This window comes from Cornus florida, unplaced genomic scaffold, assembly GCF_030987335.1.
Source record: "Cornus florida cultivar Cherokee Brave unplaced genomic scaffold, ASM3098733v1 CherokeeBrave_3.0.0_Hap2_Chr06, whole genome shotgun sequence".
Classification (NCBI taxonomy): domain Eukaryota; kingdom Viridiplantae; phylum Streptophyta; class Magnoliopsida; order Cornales; family Cornaceae; genus Cornus; species Cornus florida.
The window spans coordinates 86,115,494-86,137,186 of NW_026775576.1; the positions used below are offsets into that span (position 1 = coordinate 86,115,494).

The 21,693-nt window shown below is 35.0% G+C and overlaps 1 protein-coding gene across 1 annotated transcript in view; it reads left to right on the forward strand.

Moving 5' to 3' along the window:
- Nucleotides 1–369: 369 nt before the first annotated feature.
- The window catches only part of LOC132312551 (structural maintenance of chromosomes protein 6B), a 37,918-nt gene continuing 16,594 nt past the window's right edge, over nt 370–21,693 (forward strand). Inside the window, exons 1-15 of the mRNA XM_059810949.1 lie at nt 370–752; nt 845–950; nt 1,790–1,923; nt 5,511–5,566; nt 8,564–8,650; nt 8,877–9,197; nt 10,821–10,940; nt 13,926–14,060; nt 16,353–16,429; nt 16,578–16,653; nt 17,346–17,420; nt 17,633–17,737; nt 20,002–20,171; nt 20,285–20,387; nt 20,626–20,738. Coding sequence (XP_059666932.1) covers nt 596–752; nt 845–950; nt 1,790–1,923; nt 5,511–5,566; nt 8,564–8,650; nt 8,877–9,197; nt 10,821–10,940; nt 13,926–14,060; nt 16,353–16,429; nt 16,578–16,653; nt 17,346–17,420; nt 17,633–17,737; nt 20,002–20,171; nt 20,285–20,387; nt 20,626–20,738 — 1,835 coding nt within the window. The 5' untranslated portion in view covers nt 370–595. The remainder of the gene's footprint in view (nt 753–844; nt 951–1,789; nt 1,924–5,510; nt 5,567–8,563; nt 8,651–8,876; nt 9,198–10,820; nt 10,941–13,925; nt 14,061–16,352; nt 16,430–16,577; nt 16,654–17,345; nt 17,421–17,632; nt 17,738–20,001; nt 20,172–20,284; nt 20,388–20,625; nt 20,739–21,693) is intronic.

Consider the following 21,693-nt stretch of genomic DNA (forward strand, 5'->3'; position numbering starts at 1 on the left):
TATACCTACATACAGAGAGAAAGGGTTTAGGTTTGAGTTTGATCCAAGGGTATTTAAGGCAATTAAAATATCAATTTTATATCAATGGGTAATAAAGTTAATTTACCATTGTCAGGGTCTCTTTGTCCATTTTTCAAACTTGAAGGGGTGTCATTGTCAAAAAAATGAATAACTTTCACCCGTGTATTCTTTTACCAAATTTCAGGGGGTGTGACTGTACTTTACCTAAAGTTCAAATATATATATGTATATATTTTTAACCTAATTTGCCAAAAATAAAAACAAATTGTACCAAAGCTCTCATGGACTTGAACGCAGCGGATAAAACATAAATCCCTTCAAAACCTCCTAAGTACGACGAATCGATGCTTAGGTTCGCACAGCTGTTGCCTCTTCCCGCCATTTTTCCCAAAAGCCTAGAGAGAGAAAGAAGAAAGAGAGGGAGAGGGAGAGGGAGAGGGAGAGGGAGAGAGAGAGAGAGGGGAAAGAGTCAGTATCTTTTCTTCTACATACCAATTTGGTCACCGATAACACTTCCTCTCTCTGATCGGTCTCTGCTTGTCTGTTCTAGAAAAACCCTAGAACACCGTACGCGATGGCAGATTCTAGGGTTTTCACCGGCTCAGCCGGTGTCCCGAACCGACTTCAAGCCGGCATCATCTCCAAGATCCGGTTAGAGAACTTCATGTGCCATAGTAACTTGCAGATGGAGTTCGGCGACTGGGTCAATTTCATCACAGGACAGAATGGAAGTAAGTCTCCCCTTCTCTCTCTACACACATATACACGTGTGTGTGTAAAATCGTTGTTTTGATTTGAAGCTCTTTGATTTTGATGTTTATAGGTGGCAAAAGTGCTATACTCACTGCACTGTGTATCGCATTTGGTTGTCGAGCTAAAGGCACGCAAAGGGCTTCGACATTGAAAGATTTTATAAAGACTGGTTGCAGGTTCGTGGGAGTTGGTTTTTATTTTTTTGATTTGGCTTTTTATGTTTAAAATATTTAAGATTTTTTTCCCGGAATTTATCTTTTTCATATAATTGTTACAATTGTGATCAGAATCAGTTCATGCCGATCACTGTGCATTGGTTGGACTGTTAGTAAAAATTTTATCTCGTTACTCCCTCATGTAACAAACGTGGTAGAGAACATGAGAAAAAAATTGATATATATATATGTGTGTGTGTGTGTGTGTGTATATATTTGTATGTATGTATGTATGTACTCTTGTACTTTTTGAGTCAGAATATATGTATATATATATATATATATATATGTATGTATGTATGTATGTATGTATATGTATGTGTATATATATATATATATATATGTATGTATGTATGTATGTACTCTAGTACTTTTTGAGTCAGAATAGACATATTGGCTTCAATGGGCATCTTGTAACTTTCATCAAATCCCATCAAATTGAATGGGCATCTTGTGGACTTTTATACCATTTTCCCTCCCTTAATGAGTGCAATTTCTTTTGTAAAGAAGGAATGGAAAAAATGGTGATTTCCATCTGTTGTGATTCAGTAGTATTGTTCCCATCATATTATAATAATGGGGCCATTGCATTATACTGTTTCACTTTATACCCTGTTTTGATTTTCAACCTTCTTTCTGTCAATAACTTTCTCTTACTTCCAGCTACTACTCCTCCAAGGTTGGGCGAGTGGGTGTTTCATTTATTTGCTTGAGTTTTTAACATCTATTGTACATAGCGTGATTAATTTAGATGTCACGATTTATCTGATTTTAATTTCATTTTACATGTTTATTTGCAGTTCTGCTGCTGTATACGTGGAAATAAAAAATCAAGGAGAAGACGCGTTTAAGCCGGATATATATGGCGATGTCATAGTTATAGAACGCAGGATTTCTGAATCAACGAGTTCCACTGCTTTAAAGAATCACCAAGGTTTTTACGTGTAGTCCTTCTGTTCCATCTAAATTATTGGTTGTCAAAGCATTTATCTTGTAAAGGGGGAAATTTGTGATATTTGTTCAGAGTTTGGTTTTTTGGCTTTTTAAATAGTCCATGTTTTCATTCTTTTGCTATATTATTACATGGCTTGTAAGTTGTATCTGTTATTGGATGGAAAGGATGATTTTGGTTGGCGCTGAAGTTTGACGTTTCATTATGATTTGAATTAAGATGCTTGCTTACAAGTTTAGAGGAATCATACAGTCAACATTATTAGATGTGCTTTCATTGTCCTATTTGTAAAAATATCATTTTCTCTAGGAACGTGTTGAGTTACAAGTCTAGATGAAACATAAAATCCTAGACAAGCATCTACTTTTCTACATTGCCATTGTGATTATATTCTTGTCCTATATGAAAAATATTATTGCATGCTTAGTTTGTGGTGCCATTAGAACAATATTAATCTTTCTCAAAGGAGAAAAAGTAGAAAGGAGAAAAGGTTGGACCGTTGGAGACTTTGAGAGTTGGCCACTTTTTGATGCACTTTTGTTGCAAACTTTTTGTATTGGGGAGTGTTTCAGATGTATTAGCCAAGTTTCCGAAATATTGAAATTTATTTTTGAATTATAGACACTTCCATGAAGCGTTAAAGATGCATGTCAAGGAATGTCTGTGAAGTGTGGTGTTCAACATGTGTCTAGAAAGGTAGGAGAAAGTAAGAGACGGCGACCAAAAATAGCATGGGATGAGGTTTTTATAAATGATTTTAGAAAGTTGAATATCGTAGGTGAATTTTCATGTAATAGAAAAGCTTTGAGGGAGAGAATTCATGTGGCCGACCCCATTCATATGGGAGTAAGGCACGGATGATGATGATCTATTGGTTTTGAGCCTATGACGGTTTCAACACAAAGCAAGGAGTAATCGAGATTATTCAGATTGGATGACTAGATCAGAGATCAAAGTACCTGGGAGAGCAGATCCTGAGGAGTGGATCTATTGATAGAGTGGACTAAAGTCTTCGAGTCGAGTGGAGGATTTGGCAATCGGTCTGTGTCAAGATGTAACTAGGGATTTTTAGGATTTGGAAGACTGTTAACCTAGGTGTATAATCTTTTCTCATATAGTGGATTTGATCTGATTGGACTTGGTCATGTGGTTTTTTCCCTTGGGGTTTTCACTTAAAAAATCTTTGTGCTCATTGTGCTTTTACTTTTACTGCTTTTATTAAACACATTGTTTATTTATGTTGTTGATTGCATGGTGGATTGAATGGATTGCTAAGCAGATTGTTCTTCTAATTTTTGAATAGTTGTTAATTCAGTTAGGCCCTGTTTGGTATTTGCTTTGCTTCATGTGTTTTTCTTGCAGGCCTGCTACAGTAGTAATTTTTTAGCTCAAAACATGTTTGGTTCGGCCTGCTTTGTTATTAACAATGTCAAAACATTTCTAGTTTTTGGACTAAAAGTTGAAACACCATTTTTGTGTTTTATCATGTTTTGGGTACTATTGGCCCAAATAATTACTGTAGCGGAGGAAGTAAAATGACCCAACTTAAACCAGACTTGCAACATGTATATAAACCACGCTTAAAACATTTCGGTCATTTTATAGGGTTTCTAGAGAGCTTGAGCGGAGGCGATTTTGTGGCGACTCAGAACTAATTTGGGCAAAGGCCAGAGGGTGATCAGATTTGGCGCCGGTAGAGTCCCCTCCCTTAATCCTCATCTTCCCAATAAAATTTATCATTTTCCCAGTTCCCAAACAAACCCAGAACTAATTTTCCTTCTTTTTTTTTTTGGTCTGATTTTACCCTTTCGTTTTTGACGGCCCAATCACAGTACTTCTGATATCTCCGTCAAATTCTTGCCAGAAACCCTTGGATTCCGGCAATCAAACATCCCTGCCCTTGAACCCGGTTTTCAATGGCCCTTGATGAGCCTTTCTGTTCTATGCTTCTAGAAGTCATCTTTCAGAAATTTTGGTCTTCTAGGCATTTTTCTCAAATGAGGCTTTACAGTTCTTCGATTAGTTTTGAATATATGTGCTTAACCTAAAAAAAAGAAAGAAAAAAGAGCACGAATATATTTGATTTGTGATGACATCTAGTTCCCCGAAAAAATCTTATAGGTATATAAGAGAATATAAATTTTGTTTTCTATGAGGAGTTTTTGTACTGTATGTGGAAATTCTTTTTGGAAATTTTTAAGAGTGGATCAGGTGGGTAATGGACGTTGTTGGAAATTAGCAACTTCCATTGATTGGTACTCATAAATTTTCCAATTAAATCTATTGAGTTTATCTGTTATGAAGTTTTTTTATTTTATTTTTTTATTTTTTTGAATGATTATCTGACATCTGTTATGAAGTGTGTTCAATATGATGACTATTTATGTAGAAATAAATTTATAAATATACTTAAAATTTATAAAAACAAATTAAAAACAATGATAACCAAAAATGTAATTTGTTTTTTGGCAACTGGACCAAACATGTTTTGTTTTTTCATTTATCTGTTTTCGACATTTTCACAACAAAGCATCGTTTCCAAACGTGCTTCCGATTTTTTTCCAAAACACTCCTACAGCAAAAACACCGTTTCTGTTTTAACCAAAAACAAAACACCTAAAACAAAGCGCATGCCAAACGGGACCTTAAAATTCAAAAAATAGTTAACTAGCTTTCAGGATCTATCCTCCCTCTGGGTCTAGATCACGGGCCTTGTGCAACTTAATATCAAAGCCTAGGGTTCCAGTGCTTCAACCCTCAACCTATAATGTAAATCTACAATAGTTGAGAATTCTCTTATTTCTCCTACATTTGTTCCACGCTATGATCACCATTTTATCATACATGTCCTCTCTGATGCCGTCTTAAAGAAACTTGATGGATGTGATTTGCTGGGGTAGAGATAGGATTGGTGCCTTGGAGAGTTTAGCAGCTGAAAAATCATGTTTAATTTAGTTATTTGTTGGCACTGTGATCCCACAGTTCCAAGATTATAAGGGATTTATAAGGCAGTTATTACTATTCAAATTGTTCCATTCATATAGGTTTTCTTAATCAACTCTGCCTTCATTGTAAAGAATTCAGTATATCAGTTGTTCCTCATTGAAGATAATTCTGATAAAATTGGTGCTAGTAATTTTTCCCTGTCAGTGTCTTTGTAGGAAAATATTCAGTTTTGTACCTTTTCAACGTGTTGTTCACTTTATACTCTGCAGCCAGGTTAAAGTTCGCAACTGTTTCTCTTGTCAACTTTGCCTAAATAAAAGAAAAGAACTTTGCCTGTAGACCCAATAGTTGAATCAAACTTCAAGTTTGGACGTGGGGGATTATGATAGCGTTGATGCAGCAATGCTTTGTAGTTGCTCTCTAGAAATTCTTGCCTTTTATGTGCAATGGAATACACATTATTTGGCTGCAAAATATGATCATTTTTGATCTATGAGATCCTTTATCGTTCCTTGTTTTGAACTTTGTAATGCTTCATGATTTACATTTCGCATTACTTCATAATTGATGTCAGAAGTTTGTGGTATTTACTAGAGCTTTTCTTTATCCGAGTTATTTGACAGGAAGACGAATATCTAGTAGAAAGGAGGATCTCCGCGAGCTTGTAGAACATTTCAATGTAAGTGTTATACCTGATACTCCCAGACTGTATGCCATCTTTTACATTGTGTCCTTTTGTTTTTATACAAAGATGCATCGATTGCTGGCCTATAGCAAGTTATGTCTTGTTGGTGTTCATGTCATGTTTTTGGCAGTCAGACATGATGCTTGCTGGGATTCTGTTTGAATGTTTGTAAAACAATAATTATTGTTGTTATAATTATTATTTTTGTGGATGAGTGGTGTGGTTGGGTGTTCCCTGCTCTTGAAAGGTGTTAGTTAAAGGGCACTGCTGCTGCTGAATCAAGTGAAAAAGGCATTTCTCAAGTTTTGTCTTGCAAGCCTGGATATTGGGGTACAATGCAGGTGCCAGGTATAACTGGACCTTGGCAGTTGACACCAGCATTGGCTGATGCCTAAATATGCATTATTGGATGTCATCACATAAATAATAGCTTAGAGGGTGAAGCACAATAGTATTGCTTTTAAGTGGCATGGTAATATTTGTTTAGCCTTCGCATTGCCTATATGCATTGAAAGGGATGGGGCGGAGAAATACTTTTTGAGATTGTGTGATTTAAACATGCAATCAATTTATATGAAAAAAAATTATAACTTGACCATGAATCTTGCGATACATTCTCTTGGGGAATGCTTGGTAATTGGTAGCCATAAACTATGCCTTATGTTATGGTCATTCTGCTCCATAAGGGCTGTTACGTTACCTTTAGCGGCCAGCTCTGTGACCATTGCACGCCAATCAAATTTATCTGCAGGTTTAATGAGTTGTAAACTTGTAATGGACCATCAAAGGCTGTTATAATGCTAATAGGCTTGTGATTTTAGAATATAGGTTCAAAACATTTTGGTGCTTTCTTATTCAAGAAAGAAATGTGAAGCAATATGTCCAAATTGGCATCTTATCCACACAAGAAAGTCAGATTCTTGGACCTTCAGACAAGGTACTACAGGTAGTACTAAAGAGTAATTTGACCTGAATTGAAGGTACTTCATGTATAATAGGATAAACCAAAAAACTGAAGTGGGCTAGGTGGTGAAAATAGACATGACGGCATATGATATAATGGCCAACCAAAGTAATTGGGATTTAGGGTTTGGCTGAATTAAGTTGGATTGGGTTAAAAAGCTCTGTTTATCAAGATTCACATAATCAACCCAGAAGAAATTTGAAATGGCAATGGAACACAAAACTTGTCCGGGAAAGTTTGTATTGCTTTATGCATGTTAAGCAAATGTTACTTATCAAAAAAAAAAAAAAAAAAAATGCATGTTAAGCAAATGTTTTTCGCTCTCTATAAAAGGTCTGAGTAGAGGATAGGAAAGATCTGCTACAATTTTTCGTCCTTTATGGCCTTTCAAGAGTCATTTTGAGTAATATTTTAAAGAAGTCATTTAAAATTTAAAATTTCCTATTTTTTATGCACCTTCATTGAATCTTCAGATTGTGGGACCCAACAGAAGTATGGTTATAAATATCAGGAAATTGAAGCTTCGGATGTAGGTGTAGCTGTGTTATGACCGAGCTGCTATAGTTGATGGTCTTGACTGACATTTAAGAGGGCACCCATATTGCTATATATGCCTGTAGGACTGGTATTTGACGAAGCTTTACTTAACTGTGTTTTAGACTCAGCTGCCATTAATATTACGGGTGGCTTGATTGAATATAGAAATAGTTTATGTTTATTCCATAAAAGCTGGATTATGGTTGACTTGGGTTTTGATGTGATTTATAGTCAAATTAATCTAAACATTCAGACAGAATCTCAATCCAATTTGGCTGAAAGCTTGTGCTTTAACGAATGAGATGTTGTGGTAGTTGTTACAAGCGGTAACTTTTTCCACATCGGATCTGGATGGGAAAATGAATGGGTGGGAATGCGGCACTACCCAATAGCTTAAGCTTTTGGGTAAATGGGCAAGCGCCCACTCGTTACAGTAGTCCTCTAGCTTGAACCTCTCCGCATTCAATCCCTGGCCACCCCCATTTGAAATGTCTCTCTCATCTATTTCGGTTGCTACTTATATAGATTGGGTCAACCCGACCTGACTAATATATATTAATATGTATAATGTACATAATACATACATAGTTCGTAATTTTTCTCTATGCATGTATTATGTATAATAAGCATATGGTATGTATTCTATGTGACTAATTGATGCAAACTATAGCAGAATTCTGGAACCAAGAAGAAAAAAAAGAAAAGCAAACCCAATGAAAAGAAAAAGGAATAGTTGAGTGTTCCTGAAGTGCTTTAGTAATTTGAAAATTTGAAAATTCATGACAAAAAAGTTTACACTTTTATGAGACATGAGTCCCTAGTGAAAACAATACAGTGAAAATTATTTTAACCAAGTCATGCAAGTAATTTTCAGCATCTATATGGTGATATTTCAATTTAGGTGGTGAATGTATTTTCTCTAATACAGTGGCTGTTGGATTCTACTCATTTTATTTTAATTTGGATGCATTGCGCCCTGCTCCCAAAGTTTGACCCTAAACTGCATGTCAGCAATTGGAGAAATAAGGAGAAACGAGTATAAAGGAAACTCAAGGAAAGGGCTGTAATAATTATTGCTCTAGTTTCCTTTCTTTTTGAGTTCTTTTTCACCTTTTCTCCCTTCTAATAAAAATGAAGAGCAAAGAGGATTTTTAGTTGAAGATTGTAGGCGGTAGAGAAAATATGGTTGTTTGTTTTTCTGTCTTAGAATTCCTCTATATTGTTCCCCTCTTTTTCTACCATATGTGCGTGCATAAATTGTATGGTTATTTCCTTCTGTTTGTTTGTTCTTTCTGAGAATGAAAAGATGTTGATCTGCTTGAACCTATTAGAGATGCCAAGGATGGGCGACCCTTGACCCCCCTTCTAATTATTTTCAATCCTAAGTTTTTTTTTTCCCCCCCCTGTTTAGAAATAGTGGTTTTCTTGTTATTATTAAATTATCACAACGTTCTTAAGGGTTTTTAATTGTTGTGCTTTACATTGTGCAGATTGATGTTGAGAATCCCTGTGTAATTATGAGTCAAGACAAAAGCAGAGAGTTTTTACATTCAGGGAATAGCAAAGATAAATTCAAGGTGAGAAGTTGAAATCAAGAATAATTTTGTCTAGATCATATTTGTCAATACATGTGGATTTCTATCTTCTTTGTCCATTGCAATCAAGTATGTTGATTAAAGGTTAACATGCACGAGCTTAGGGAAAGTTATCTCTAAGTCTAATACTTCCTTGGCTTGTCTGTCTAATGTTTCTCATGTTTCTGCGTGCTTGTTTGGATTGCCATACTAACACCATTTGACTCAGTTCTTTTTCAAGGCAACTCTTCTTTATCAAGTGGATGAGCTATTAAATGGTATTGGTAAACAACTGGACGAGGCAAATGAATTGGTTTCTGAACTGGAATCTTCAATAGCGCCAATATTGAATGAACTTAATGAATTGCAAGGAAAGATAAAAAACATGGAGCATGTAGAAGAAATATCTCTACAGGTGCAGCTGTTAAAAAAAAAACTTGCATGGTCATGGGTATATGATGTTGACAGGCAAATCCAGGAGCAAAATGCAAAGAATACAAAGCTGAAAGATCGAATACCTGCTTGCCAAGCCCGAATAGATCAGCAAGTTGTAAGTAACAGGCTCTTATTCATGTCAAGTCAAATTTATTAAATTCAATGTAAATATAAATTATTTTGCGGATTGAGATATACTACATTTCTCTTGTTTATTGTTTCTCCGTCTACGCATACTCATGGGAGTGCTTTAAGGATTTTATTGAAATATTAGTCATGGGACATTTTTCGTGGAATGGTTTTAACTTGGTGATTGGATAGTCTGCAGAGAGAATATTTAATTTTAAATCACTCAAAGCGCCTACAGGCCTGACTTGCTGTTTATGTTTCTATGCTAATTTGCACCTGCCCATCATTATTATATGATGTAACATGAGTGGTAACAGATGGAAAATTTGGACTCAGAACTGTGAATTTGCCTGGTTTAATTAGTTTTTGGACAATAGCTCCAGTTCTATTTTAGGTTTTTCGAGTCTAATCAGTTTGAACCTTTGGTAATTGCATTTCGAACTATATACATTTTTAATGATTTTCCTTTCTTAGCAGTCAATTTGGCATAAATGGTTCGTTGTGGCATTAGATGGGCTGGGTTTGGTTGATGTTTTGTACTTGATAATAAATAGATGAGCGTTTTGTTGCTTGGCACGGTAAAAGTTTGGGGTACCAATCATGGGATGGTGACTTTGAATGTTAGCAATACCTTTTTGTGCAAAAGTAATGTCCAAGTCAGTTCTATGTGCAGATAACTCCACTGAGTAATGGCCTTTTTTACTTGATAATAAACAGGTTGAAATTGGGATGGGTCTTGATGGTGATCCAAACTTGTCCTGACATAATCCTGATAATTACCCAGATTTCAATTAATGATTTTACCTGCAAAATGCAGAAATTGGTGTTTAGTATTTGAAGGTTTTCAATACCACTTCTTTCCAGTCGGAACTAGTGAAGTGCTATACAATGAATTGTTTTTTACAGATCTCTCTAGCCTACTTGAATAGATGAAGCCTTCAAACTTCCATATCACTTCTGACTCTGTCTGATATACATTTCTTATTGATGTACTCCTCAGTATATTATCAAGTGTCAGATTTGTTTATCATTTTTAGCTGACTGGTCCAAGTCAAAGCATGTATGATTGATATCAGTAGTGGATTGATGATTTCATTTTAATCTTACATGCATGGAAAATTTGCTGCAATTTCAAATAAATAAAGTTTTGCTGCATTAGACTCCTTATCCAGAGCATGTCCTATTGAATATGGTGACATTAATAGGATAAGCAATTATTATTTTTTAGCCATCTCTACTTCATTTATCTTGGGTATTTCCTTTTTCTTGACAGTGGCCTACTGGGGGACAAACTTGTTGTGGAAATTGTTGTGTTCTTTTTTCTTTCTTTTTCCCTTCTTCTTTATTTATTTTTTAAAGCTTTCTAATGGGTGGGATAAGATATTTGCAGTTTCTGCCCTTTTTGTTTTCAACTTTTTCTGTAATGTTTTGATTGGTAATGTGGGTTAATCACTTTAAAGTTTGTTTTTCAATTGTGTTGTTTTGCGGTGATGTACCTGTTTGTAGGTCCATTTCTTTCTTTCCATTTTGCTTCCGATTACTTGTACTCTAATTAGATGATGCAGCCTATTTTATTACATTATATGACATGTTTTTTATTACTTGAAAGGGTAAAGTGGAGGAGTTGAGGGATCACTTGGCCAAGAAGAAAGCTCAAATTGAGTGTATGATGGAAAGGACAACAGAAGTGAGGAGAATGAAGGATGAATTGCAGCAGAGTCTCTCCTTGGTATGATTGAAATTCCACATATTTTTAAATCGAAAAAAAGCCAGATGAAATTGTACTATTTCAATATATAGTTTTGGCTGAGTCAGTGAGTCCCATTGCTGACTCCTTTTTGTCGTTTCCTTTTACTTCTTGTTCAGTTTTATTTACACTTCACTTCCTATTTCTACTAGTATGCATATGCACATGCAAGAAGGTCAGCCATACCCGAAATTACTAAGACATTGATACCCAGTGATCCACTTTCTGCTATGCACATTTACGCTGTGTTTGGAATGGGGGGATTTCACCGAAATTTTTTGTAGCGTAGACAAATCCGGGGAAAAATGGGAGGATTTGAGGGGATTTGGTAACTGACTGTTACATGTCTTTAACTTACCAAAATTATCCCTTATCTCTCTATCTTTTTACCTTTCTCCTCTCATCCTCATCTTTACATGGCTCTCCTCTCTATTGTCTCTCTATAGTGAACTTATTAGTCTTTCAGTGAATCGCTACACAGTGTACTTTTTGTAGTATACTAGGTTTGGTCTAAATTTGCAAATTGATGGAAATATACCTTATTATACACACATATTTAGGTATAAAAAATATAAACACATATCTAGAGGGGTAAAATGGAGCAAAAATTATTTTCTTTAAATGAATTTCAGTTTATTCCAAACACAAAATGGAATTACATTTTAAGTCGAATCCAATTCCTTTTCCAATTCTAATTTCAAATCCGAAAAGGATTTGATTGCTAACAAAGCATTAAAGCATGGAGCACTTTTGTTTATAAAAACAAAATTCATCTATCCAGAACATTTTACTTACTCTGTGTGTGAGAGAGAGAGAGAGTTTTCTTAAGGCAGTAATTCCTCTATCGAGGTTGTCCTAAACACAAAAATGAAGAGGGTCAAGGGTTTTAATGCTTGTTAACAACCATCTACTCTAAAAGCTTAAGTTGTTAGTGAGGGTGTAACTTTAATATTTAAATCCTTCAACATGCCCCCTCACGTGTGGCGGCCTTCTTTTTGGTCCAACACGTGTTTTAATTTAAATCAGGGTGACGGTGAGGTTTGAACACAGGGCTTACCCTACTTTGATACCATGTTAACAACCATATATTCTAAAAGCTTAAGCTGTTAAAGAGGGTGCAACGTAAATATTTAAATCCTTCAACAATGCTCTTGAGAGATTATAAAGGCCAGCCTTTGTTTTTTGTTTTCTCTGGTTTATATAGGAATTGGAAGCAAGTAAATACCAAAAGAGTGGCAAAAGACCATTGGGTATAAGACAGGCTACACAGTTTAGCAAGGCTGTCCATAATAATACAACAGGATGGCCGGGGCTATAAGCAAAGTTGAGTAAGGGTACTCTTTTAGAGGAGTTACTGCTCTCTCTTAAGTCCCTCTCTCTTGAAATGGAGCACCTCATGAACCCAAGCTGGTGCCTTCGTTGAGGTTTATACGTACAATGGGAGCTCTTTGAGAAAGGCAATAAATGTCAACCCCACGACCCCAACCTAGCGCCATCAATGAGGCTTATCCATAGGAGAGGAGGTCTTTAGGGAAGATAGTGGCTGTCAACCCCATGACACTGGGTTGGGGCCATCGTCGAGGGAAGATCTCTGTAAAGTAGCAAGTACACCAAGTGGTGTAGTTGGAGGGAGAGTATCGGTCTTGCCTACTTATGTGGTCCTCTAATTCATACTACATTGTTTGATTACTATTACTCTTGTACCTACAAATGGCTTACAACAAGTCTAATGCATTTACACCTTTGATTCCACTATAATAAGTTTTTTAATTCCATAAATAGTTTGTGCACTCTAATAAAGCTATTTTATTTTATTTTATTTATCTATGAGTGGAAAAAGACAACTATGATGTCCCATATCGTCTGGGTAGAGGTTGTGGCATTTTATATGTGTTTATTCCTTTTAACTTTGTGGACACATTTTGAAAAGGATGTGCAAAGTGGACAATATCTACACAGTGGGATGGGTCGTGACAGATTGTATTAGAGCCAATCCTTAGCCGAAAATGGGGGAATATGCACAAACCCATGAGGGTTAGGCCAACGAGGACATTGGGTCCCAAGAGGGGGTGATTGCGACGTCCTATATCGCCCTTGGGGAGAGGTTGGTGGCATTTATGTGTGGATGTCTCGTAACTGTGTAGACACGTTTTGAAAACCGTGAGCACAGAGGGTGTGCAAAGCAAAAATATCTACATAGTGGGCGGGTTGTGACAATTTGGTATCAGAGCTAAGGGAAATCATCTGTATAGGGTGTAGAAATAATAAAATTATGGGTCATTGTGGAATTAGAAGAAGTTGATCAAAGCTCATACTAGTGCTTTATATTTGATTTGAGCATAGAAATATGATTTGAGTGGATGATAAAAAAAAAGGATTGTTTGATCTAGTTATAAATGTGGTTATTGGATGGTTGATCTACAAACTATTAGTGTTTATGGAATACTTGGAGATATTTGAAATTATGTGGACTGAAACTTTTGGAGGATTATTAATTATGATGGTTAATCACCCCCGAACTATGGTAATATTTAAGTTCGGGGCGTGACAATCACTTTTATGGTTAACACTTTTGTCATATTCCACTTAACGTCATATATATAAGCCTATCCTTATCAAACCACATCACCATATTCCTGTTCTGGTTCTGCATATTTATCTGTATAGTGACGTTGATCTTACCTCGAAATATGCAATTTGTTGCATCAGGAAGTACACGAGAATGTGTGAAGTTTACTTCACATCTATTGTAAAGCTTTCTGAGAGCTGTTTTTTTTTTTTGATAGATATGAATTGATTCCGTACATTTAATTCCAAAATTATTTTTACTTCACATTTATGTTATTTGCTCTTTGACAGTTCTTTGATTTTTGTTTATAGCAATATATGTATATATCACTATTTTGGAATGCATAAAATGTCACAACTATGAGTTTGCCTATTATTTATGTAAAGTTCATTTTTTAGGCTACAAAAGAAAAGCTTGAGCTAGAAGAAGAACATGGTCGCAAAACCAATCTCATCCAGAAGCTGGTGAAGCGGGTTAAGTTGCTTGAGCAACAAATTCATGACATTCATGAACAACATATTAAAAATACACAGGTTCTAATTTTTACCTAAACAAAAACAATCTCATTTCCTTGTTTGTATTTCTTGGGTATATCTGGCTGTTGTGATATATTTTTGAACTTAAAAATTTAAAATACACCTGTTTAGTTCCATTCACCATTGTTCTCTATCTGTTATAGTTTTTTTATTTCAACTTTTGCTTTATATGTAATATGCCATCTAGTATGGACAATTACATGGGTACGGTTCGCTGACATCAATACAAGCTTTATTATGGGCAATCTACGGAGGTATTAAAATCTTCGATATGTCATATTTTACATGGCTATGGAAACGAGACATGGACTCGACATGATTTTGACATCCTAATGTAGCGTGTTCTTGAAATTCAATGCGGATAAGTCAAATTTATAAATGAATAGTTAATTATGGTATGACACATACCTAAATGGCAATGGAATTATCAATTTCTCCATTGTAATTCTGCTTGTTTGCATCATTCAATTTAAAATAAAACAATTGAATCTCACTTGTATAAATTATTGTGAGTTTTATTAATAATGGTGAAAGCAAATTTCCTGTCAATTTAATATTCTACTATTTTGCAACACAAAATAGTCAAATTTTAGAATTTGATTTTGGCATATGAACTAAGAGATATTTATATGCATTTAGCAAATAAAAATTTGCAAATGTGCAGCAATAAAAATCTATATTCATATATAATTTGAAATATATTAATCCGTAAATATTTAGAATCGAGGACTAGGTGCATTTAATAACAGTGGTTTACCATATGTCATGAACTCCATTCAATTATTTAATAAAATTAGTTAATACGATCCACAGAATCTGATCATGACATGATATATAGCATATCAATTGACTGCCACTAAAAAAATATGATTGAATGACTAGAAAATAAAGATGTTCTTGAACTTGAAGCTTATTCACACACACCAAAAGGAAAAAGAAAAAAAAGGGCTTTATGTTCACCAGACTAAAGGGGCTTGGACTGGTACTCCTACTTAGCCTTAACGAGCTTGGAATTTTTTTGAAGCGATCTCTATTGAAGTCCTCAAACCTTATAGAACTAGGTTAAGCACAAATCCTTCTGAGATCGATTTTCCTTTTTCAAAGAAGTTTCTTGAAAGCTCCAATATATCTACTTTTGTTGATTTCACCAGCAGTTTATGTATAATTAGTTTTGTCTGCCAAGAACTTCCTGCGGACGCCGGGCTTGTTCGCGAAAAGATTCCTAGTCTCTTGACTTGTTTCTCCATTTTTGCTTCAATGCATCTACAGCTTCAACTGTTTTCTTCAACAGTAATGAAATGCAATAGCCTTGATCATGTCATCTTTTTCTGTCATTTTTTGTTGCACTAAGGTTGAAGAAGTCTCCTATATTGGATAGTTCGACACCTTAACTCTAAGAGTATTCTCTATCTCATAAACACAATGATGAAATGCTAGAGCCTTGATCTTGTAGAGATTTTTTTCATTCGTCTTTGCACCAATGTTTGATAAGTCCTCTAAATTAAAAAAATTGGCACTTCAACTATTTGGTGAAAAAACAAAAATCTATTAAGAAAGTTCTAGACCTAATAAAAACCACATGTAACAATCTCATTTTTACCTAAACAAAAACAATCTCATTTCCTTGTTTGCTATTGCTTTTTCTCTTTATTTTTTTCTACCTTATGTTTATACATTTTTTTGGTTAATACCTAATTGTTACTTCAGTGGATAATAATTAATAAACTAATATGCGTTATCATTTAGGAAAAATTCTTGCTAATTTGGTGCCTGGTGATCCTTGCTAATCTTGGGTTATCACCAACGGTTTGTCACCTCCAGTTACAGCTTACAAGTGCTGCAAACAATAAATTAATGCAGCTCCATTCCTGCAGGGATATTCAAGCCCCAATGAGCTTTCTGTTTGGCTAATATTTGATTGGCATATACTGGGTAGACATTAATGCGCAGAATATTGTTGCACAAACGTTGTGTCTGATAATGCTAATAATGTCACTGCAAAGTAGTTATGCCAGAGAGATGTTTTTATATGTTATTATTCTGGAGTCATGACTCGTAGTTCTGTAATGCACAAAAAACTTTGATCAAAGAGCTAAGATGCTAGCTAATATTTGTGCAACCAGTTCTTCATGTTATATCTTATAGATAATAATGCCCAGTTTATTTATGCAATTTCTTTATCTCTATCATTTCTTTAATTTTGTAAGTCAGTGTTAGATGAATCTGAATAATAGTTATTATTGCAAGCCCCCACCAAAATGCAATTTTATGCCTTATTTTTGGCTGTAGGCTGAAGAATGTGAGATGGAGGAGAAAATGAAGGAACTTCAAAATGAGGTCAATGCAGCTAATTTAATACTTGCAAGGTTATCTACTCAATTGTTTCATCTGTTGGGGTGTTTGTGTATGTATGCATATATGTTTTGTGTGTGTGTATGTGTGTGTGTGTTGTGTGTGGTATCATTGCTTTCAAGCTGGATTTCCTTTGATCCCAGTATAGAGGTTATTTTGCAGATTGAAGGAAGAAGAGAATTATTTATCAGAAGGGCTATCCATGAAAATGGTAGAAATCGAAAAGATTGCTTCTGAGGTATGGAATTGTTTACAAATATTTACATGGTAATGAATGTGCTTTTTGATTCCCGATGCTTCTTAGTGCCCATTTGGCGTTGCTATTGGAGGGGACTAAAAGCGCTTTTAGTTAGAATTTGTTACCCAAAAAAGCTCCTTCTAGTCGGAGAGATTTTGGCTCAGTAAAGCTTTTAGTCAAAGCTAAAAATTAGAGCTTTTTGCAAGTATAGGTAAAAAATTTAGAGAGAGAGTCTATTTAAATGAAAAAAGAGTATTTATGAAAAGTGCTTTGCATACCATGTTACCGAAAACTATTTGGTCTTCCAGTGAACATTTTTTTGACAGCTCTACATAAAAAATTTGCTTATTATAACCAACAGCAACGTCAAACTGCCCTTAGAATCGTTTGTGTTCTGGATGTATTCTTTAGAATCGTGGTTTGATTGTATTTTAATGCATCTTTTCACCTACGTATCGCTACATAGTATTGTGTGTGCATGTGTGCGTGTACAACAATATGTTAAATTTTGAAAATCTAAATTTTCAAAAGTTAGATCATGTTAATTTGGCTTGACAGCCTTTAGTGATTTTATTTTTATTTTTTAAACAAGGTCTTAATTAGGTTATTGATGAATTCATGATATTTGTTTACTTAACATGATTTACAGTTTTTTAAAAGATTTGGAATTAAGTGTTATGTTTTTATTTCAGATTGAAGATAATGAGAAAAAGCATAGGGAAATTCGTTCTCACATACGCGACCTTCGACTACATCAAACCAACAAGGTTTGAATAGTTCTTTTAGCTTTGCAGCTTTAAGAAGCATGTGAACATGATAACACTTTTCTTATGTAGGCAAATAAATGCATAGGTCGTGTTGAAATCATGTATGCCTTTTTGTTGAATAATAGAATCCATTTACATTTGCTAAAATTATATTTCTCTCCTTTTACTAAAACCGTATTTGCTTAGTCAGAATATATATTCTTCCACCACAGGTTACAGCTTTTGGGGGAGCTAGAGTGACTACTCTTTTACAGGAAATTGAGAAGAATCATCAAAGATTCAGAAGGCCACCCATTGGTCCCATTGGTGCCCATGTGGTTAGTGGTGGAGAATAATATATGTGTGTTTGTGTATGGCGTTTGTAGTGTTAGATAGATTGTTGATCGTTGCACAATATTTGCTCTCTTTCTTCTTGATTTAGAATTTTTAGAAAAGAGATTGTTAGTAATGACTATTCAATCTGATTGGGTGCTAATTCAGTTGTAGGATTTTGGTTATTGTAGAAAAGAGATTGCAGAAGGCTTAAGCCTTGAACCTAGTTACCTAGATGTGGTGAACTTTTTTAGGTTAAAATGTTATTTAATATAATTTGTTTAACAAACTTACCCTCCTTCTGTCTATCCCCACCATCTAAATTTCCCTATTTCCCTTTCACATGTCCCCATCTCTCTCTCTCTCTCTCTCTCTCTCTGTCACACACACTTTTTTTTTTGATAAGTAAAATTGTATGAAAGCACTCAAAAGGGGAGCGAAGCCCAAGAGAACTACTCAAAGCCAACTCTCTGTCTCACACACACACAAACACACACACACACACACACAAGACGCACGCATGAATACCTCTCCCTATAAATTTTGAAAGAAATGAAATAAAAAAAATCACAATAAATGTTTAAATTAGGATCATACATATGGTGCTGACCATGGCAGTGCTCTTTTACCATCACATTTTCCTAGATTTTCATTAAAAAAACTTATCCTGTGGTAGCTGAAGCCAAATTTTTTTTTTTTTTTTTGGTTGGTGGGTTCGACTCACTGTTGCATTCATTTTGAAGTTATTCAAAAGTGGCCTGTTTTGGACGTGTTTGTGTTGGAAACTATGAGATGTCTTCAATCATTTATACTTTTTAGATTTAGATAGATAGTTTTTAATAATCTTTTTCACGTTGGAGCTTTTTTATTTCAATAACTTCCTATCCACAATGATGAATATACTTTTTCTTTAGCCATTTCTGTTTTGTGTAGTTGTAATTGGTTAAACCGGACTTGATTATTGAATTAATAGTAACAATTACAATTACAATAATATAATAACAACATTATAATGAATCAAACTGGAGCTAGGATTGTGATGCTCTTATCGCTAGGCTTTATGTTAGCGAAAAGTGAACATTTTTGCCATTTAGGCTCAATTATTCATAACAAAGGAGAGATTGAAGATGACGCTAATCATAGAACCAAGGTAGGATGAGTTAAATGGAGGAGTACATCTAGTATATTGTTTGATAGGCGTATCCCGTTATGATTGAAAGGGAAGTTTTATCAAACAACTATTAGACCAGCTATACTTTATGACGTAGAAGAAATAGTGCTCTGATATCAATTGGCGCTGGACAAGTAGTAACTAATAGTATTTAGATACTAACCAATAGTAACCAGAAAGAAAGAAGGGGACGAGAATGAGAAGATTGAGATGCGGCTAGACGAAGGAGGTGAGAATACAAACGAAGGAGATGAGAAAACAGAGTGAAGGAGATAGGTTACAGAGTCTGAGGGATTAACAGCAGCAAGACAAGGAGGGAGAAGAGATACAGGTAGGGAGTTTGCAAACTCACAAATATAATCCAATAATCCAAAGCTGAAATGTACATTTACAAAGAAGCTTTTATATAGGCAAAACATTAAGCAAACCCTAATATATGAAAATACTAAAATAACCCTAAAAATAGAATATGGCAAAAATAATAAGGAACATAATAATGCAGCCCTAAATTACAAAAATTCTTAATTCTATTTCTCTTTTCCTTTTCTCCAAAAGTAACATTGGAGCACGTGCAACTCATGTGTGCGAATCACACCTATTCCCCATCACTTTATGGCACAAAATGTTGGGCAGCTAAGAAACAACATATGCATATAGTGAGTGTGGTGGAAATACAAATATTGAGATGGATGTGCGGTAAGACTAGAAAGGATGGAATTAGAAAGGATCACATTTGGGAGATGGTTGGAGTAGCGCAAATTGGAGATAAAATTAGAGAAAATCAGTTAATATGGTTTGGATATGTGCAAAGGAGACCTTTAAGTGCGCTAGTTAGGAAACGTTACAGTCCACATTGAGGGTAATACTCGGGGAAGAGGAAGACGAAAGTTAACGTGGGTAGAATTAGTAAGGAAAGATATGATAGCATGTGGATTTATGAGGCTATGGAGTTAAATAGAGCATAATGGAACATAGGATTCATTTAGCCGACCCCAAGTGTTGGGAAAAAGGCTTGGTTGTCGTTGTTTTATGTCCAATTTTTATGATATTTCTACAATTGTTTTCTAACATTTCGTAAAATTGGACTATGTATTGCAGACATTAGTTCATGGTGATATGTGGGCTCCTGCTGTTGAAAATGCCATTGGCAAGTTGCTTAATGCTTTCATTGTGACGGATCACAAAGATTCTCTTCTTTTGAGAGGATGTGCTAGGGCAGCAAACTACGGCCACCTTCAGATTATCATATATGAGTTTGCCAGGCCAAAGTAAGGCGGTGTATATTTTCTTATTTTGATTTGCCCTATCTCTATAATGGCATACTGGTTTTACCATCTGCTGGGTGATTTATATCTCTAAATTGTAACATTATCTGTTGTAGGTTGCAAATTCCCAATCACATGCTTCCTCAGACTAAACACCCAACTACTATTTCTGTTATACATTCTGACAATCCTACTGTAATGAATGTCTTGGTGGATGTGGTAATTTTCACTTTGTTCCTTTATATTATCTCTACTTATTTTCCCTTTGTTGTTAATGTTTATTATGTTTTCAATCATTTAGCTTATTACCACTTAACACAGTTCATTGTCATTTGAATATTACATATACTTTTGTCCACTTTATTTGGCTTGCCATCATCTTAATATAGCTTTGGAGCCAATTTGTGGTTGCTGCACAATGGTGCCTTAACTTCTCTAAGAATTCTCATTTTTGCAGGGTAGTGCTGAGAGACAAGTCCTTGTTAGAAATTACGATGTGGGCAAAACAGTTGCTTTTGACCAAAGGATTCCAAATTTGAAGGAGGTTTACACTTTAGAGGGACACAAAATGTAAGATGGAATGAATTTTATTTTTGTTGTCTTTCTACATAGCTCCTGTTTGTTTTGCTCATTCGATATTGCAGCTTTTAATAATGTGGTGTATATTATGGTCTCTTCTTCTGCTTCTGCTTTCTACATAGCTGCTGTTGCCAAGGTTTCATGGTGAAGTAATGGTTACTATACAAGTGGCATATAGTTGTTATAGCTTGTACATCATGTTACAAGGCTGGAACTTGGAAGCCTTATGATATGTATTTTACTGAGAAAATTAGAAGTTTCAGCAATGAAGTAGTGGGGCATAGTGTGATAGTTTATACGTAGTGTCACAAAGTTGGAAGCTGTATGATGTACTTTTACTGGAAAAATGTTAAAAATTGCTTCAAGGTGAGTTAATCAGCAGCGCATGGTGGGGCATAGTTGTATAGCTTGTACGTAGTATTACAAAGTGGGAAGTGGTATGATATGTAATTTCAATGAAAATAAAAAGCTTCAAGGTGAATTAATTAGCAGTGCAGTGGACCCTTGTAGGTATCTTGTTTTATGCCAACCCATGCTCTATGTCCTGAAAACAGTATTGGAAATAAGAAAAAGAGGAGAAAAGAATATAAACTGTAATGTTTAGTCTTTCGGTTGAAGTCCTAGTATTAGAAAATAACTTCATCTTCCATGTATATTTCTACGAAAGTTTTGTTGTAACCAAGTAGGAAAACAACCATGAAATCGACTATCATGGACAACCGTATAGCAATTTAGAGACCAATAACTTGTAAAAATACAAGTATTTGGAGATTCCAATTGAGGATATACTTGTGAAATAGACGAGAAAAGCATTACTCAAAAACTAAGACAGTTGTGTATGTTCAAATGATCAATGGGTCCAACCTAACAAGCACGGATACAAACACAGGACACGGACATGATATGACACGGATATGCTGACATGTCAAATCCAAAAAAAATAGGA